The sequence below is a fragment of the Oxyura jamaicensis genome, chromosome 5 (genome assembly GCF_011077185.1).
Source record: "Oxyura jamaicensis isolate SHBP4307 breed ruddy duck chromosome 5, BPBGC_Ojam_1.0, whole genome shotgun sequence".
NCBI classification, from domain to species: Eukaryota; Metazoa; Chordata; class Aves; order Anseriformes; family Anatidae; genus Oxyura; species Oxyura jamaicensis.
The window spans coordinates 60,609,578-60,612,961 of record NC_048897.1 but is presented as its reverse complement, the minus strand read 5'-3'; the positions used below and the strand labels follow the sequence as shown (position 1 = coordinate 60,612,961).

At 63.4% G+C, this 3,384-nt stretch overlaps 1 protein-coding gene across 1 annotated transcript in view; it reads left to right on the top strand.

Annotated features, from left to right (window-relative positions):
• The first annotated feature begins 1,503 nt into the window (after positions 1-1,503).
• Positions 1,504-3,384, top strand: part of PDE3B (phosphodiesterase 3B) — an 87,502-nt gene continuing 85,621 nt past the window's right edge. Inside the window, exon 1 of the mRNA XM_035326721.1 lies at positions 1,504-2,502. Within this exon, the coding sequence (XP_035182612.1) occupies positions 1,504-2,502 (999 nt within the window). The remainder of the gene's footprint in view (positions 2,503-3,384) is intronic.

Sequence of the window (3,384 nt, the reverse complement as noted above, 5' to 3'; positions counted from 1 at the left end):
TGGGAAAGGGCACAGGAGGTATTCCTAACAGAAGGAGGCCTGTGACAGCACTGAAGTTCTGCCGATGTGACTCGCCTTTTGAAATACAAACCACTACTTATTTCCAACTTCTGACGTACAGCAGTTACTCCGTTCGTCACTGCGCATTGTATTTGCTGTCAGTAATCACGCTGGACGAGTTCTGCACATCGTCAGCCCTTAGGCCCGGACCCGGCAGCTTCCTGTTACACCGCGACCTCAGCGCTGCTGGCGGGCAGCGAGCTGCACACACGGACGCTCAGTCGCTGCCAGGCAGCCTGGTTCAGCACGCCAGCAGAAAGCACCATGGCCTGACCACTTACCTGGCCTGCTTCCGGACCGACTCCGGCCAAGCAGCACAGTGCTGCGTGGAAACGTGTCCTGCAGGGCACTGTAAGTAACGGAGGGATTGAAGATGCAGAGTTATAATCAGAATGTTAAAAGCCCTAAGCAGTTACGCTTGTGGAGATCAAACGAGCAGGATGAATGAGCCAAAGAGCTGTGCAAAAGCCCACCAGCTGCCTCTCTGCTTACTGCAGCCCGACCACCGCTACCAGCCCGGTCCAAACCCACGGCTGCATTCCGCTCTAGAGGGGTTAGCTGTAAAAAGGGTCAAGCCTGGGCTGCAGCCGGGGTCTGACCTGCAAGCTCGGTGAATGAGGGCTGAAAAAAGCGCACAAAGCTCCGCTACCCGTACTCACTTCTCGTGTGCTTAAAGACCCAGACGGTCCCGACAAGGAAAAATACTTTACTATTCTTTGCGTGCCGCAAAGCCACGGCAGCCGGGTGCCTCGGAGAGCCCCCCAAGCTCGCCCAGCCAGCGCCGCTGCCGCGGGGCGGGTTTGTGGGACCTGCCTCAGGCACTTTCCCTCACAGCTTCCCGCTGCCGGGACGCTGCCGGGTTCGGGCTCCTCCGCTCCCCGCCGGCCGCGGGACGGGGACCGGGGGGTGGGGGCGGCGGGAAGGGCGCGAGCCGCAGCCCCGGGGACGGCGCCTCAGCGGCCGCTGGGCGCGCGCCTGCCTCGCCCGCCCCCGCTACCGTGCGGCCGTTAGCGCGTGGCAGTTAGCGCCCAACGGCTCCCGGGGCGCGTGCCGCCGCAGGGGCTCCCGCGCGCGCCGTGTGCAGCGCTGGGAGGGAGGGGGGACGGGCGGGACGGGGCCGTGCTGGGGCCGTGCTGCCTCCGCCTCCCGCCCCCGCCGGGGCTCCGCCAGCGTCCGCTGCCGCCGGTGAGCGCTGGGAGGCGACAGCGAGCCCCTCCCGCTGGGTCCGTTTGGGGGAAGAGCCGAGCGAGGGAGCGAGGCTCGTTACCTTTTCTCTCTTTCCCCGGCGCTCCCCACCATGCTCCGGACGCCGCTGCCCGCGGGGGACACGCCGCGGCTCGGCGCAGCGCCGTTCTCCTGAGGAGATGAGGGAGGCGCGGCCGGGCCGGAGCTAGCGCGACCCGCGCCCTGCCCCGTCCTGCCCCTCCCGCCGCCCCGACCACCATGAGGGACGAGAGGGAAGCCGCCGCCGCTGCCTCCCGCTCCGGCCCCGGCCGAGCCCCGCAGCACTGCCAGCAGCCGGACGGCGGCGCGGAGAGCCTGCGGAACGGCTACGTGAGGAGCTGCGCGACCCCCCTGCGGCAGGACCCCCCGAGAAGCTTCCTCTCGCTGCTGCTGCTCCCCGCCGCCGCCTCCTCCTCCTCCTCCTCCTCCTCCTCCTCCTCCTCCTCGTCCTGCTGCCGGGCTCTGCTCAGCCTGGCCGCCCTGGCCGCCCTCGTCCTCTCGCTGCTGGCTCTGCCGGGCCGGGGCAGCGCCGGGGGCCAGCAGGACGGGAGCGGCTGGCGGAGCCCCCGGCCGCTGCACGCCTTGCTGAGCCTCTCCCGCTGCCTCAGCCCGCTCTTCAGCATCGCCTGCGCCTTCTTCTTCCTCACCTGCCACCTCGCCCGCGGCGGCGCGACCCGCTGGTGGCTGCTGGCGCTCCCCGTGTGCTGCTACTCGGGGGACTTCGTGGCGCTGCAGTGGCTGCTGCCCCCCGCGGGGCGCCAGGAGGAGCCCCGAGCCCCCGGCGAGCCGCAGATGGTGGCGGGCAGGCTCCTGACGGTGCTGGGCTCGGTGGCGGCGCTGACCCTGCTGCAGAGCTCCCCGAAGCTCCGCCGGAGCCTCCTCGTCTTGCTCTTCTCCAGCCTGGTGTGGCTGGTGTCGCTCGGCAGCCTCCACTCGCTGCCCCCGGCCCTCCGCCCGCTGCTGGCCGGCTCCGTCGGGGCGGCGGGCTGCCTCCTAGCCCTCTGCGGCGGCGAGCGCGGCGTCCTGGCGGCCCGGAGCCGGGCGGCTCCCCAGCAGCATCCCCAGCACCCGCGGCTGCCCTGCGCGGAGGAAAAAGTGCCCGTGATCAGACCCAGGAGGAGATCGAGCTGCGTGTCCTTAGGGGAGACTTCGGCCAGCTACTACGGCAGCAGCAAAATGTTTCGGAGGCCCTCGCTGCCTTGCATTTCCAGAGAGCAGGTAGGTTTCTCCGAAGCTGCAGGGAGAAACTTTCCGAGGAGTGAGCGCCGCTCGCTTTGCCTAACCTCTCTGTGGGGGTGCGCTGGATGTCTGCTCGCTGTCAGGCGCCCGTTAAAGAAATGGAGGAAAATAGTGGTTCCTTAGCGTGTCTTAATTTCTCAACTTGGTTCTGCGCAGCCGATGTAACCCTCCCTTTTGGTCTGTATGGAAGTTAAATCATACCAATGCCTTTGCAGTAGCATAGAGGGCTCGCTCGCCTTTCATGCGATCTTAAATATTAAAGCGTAGCCCTTTTTCCTTAAACAAACAAACACCTTCAGCTATCAGCTACCTTGTTTCTTTTCCAAAGCCCAGCTCCTCCACTTCTGGCAGACTTCACCAGAGAAAGAAACCACAGCTTTCTAGCTGCTCGGCACTTCGCTTTCCTCCCGCTTTCTGTCGACAAAAAGGTGCTAAAGAAAAACACAAAATCAGATTTTGAGGGATATTTTGTACCGATGTTTGGCAGTGTTTGAGTGGCAGGCGCCCTTCTGCCTTGCAGATTACGCTCTCTCTTTTCTCTCTCTCCCTCTTAACCATCTCTTCCTCGCTCCAAATAACATTAGGTTGGGGTTGATTGGATTTAAGCAACTACTTTTTTTTTTTTTTTTTTTTTTTTTTTTTTTTTAACTGAAGAGAGAGCTGTTCAGTAGAGTCTGGAAAGATGCCCGAAACGTTCAGTTTTCTTGAATGGAACTCTGTTGGTTTCTCCCTCCTGGAAAACTTGTCAATGAGTCTTGTTTTTCGCAGCGCGAAGCCCCGTGTGGGGCCGGGTTTGTTTGTGTTCGGTACATTGCACGTGAACTGCAGGACGCCGAGTGGTGTGCAGGCTGGATGGATAAC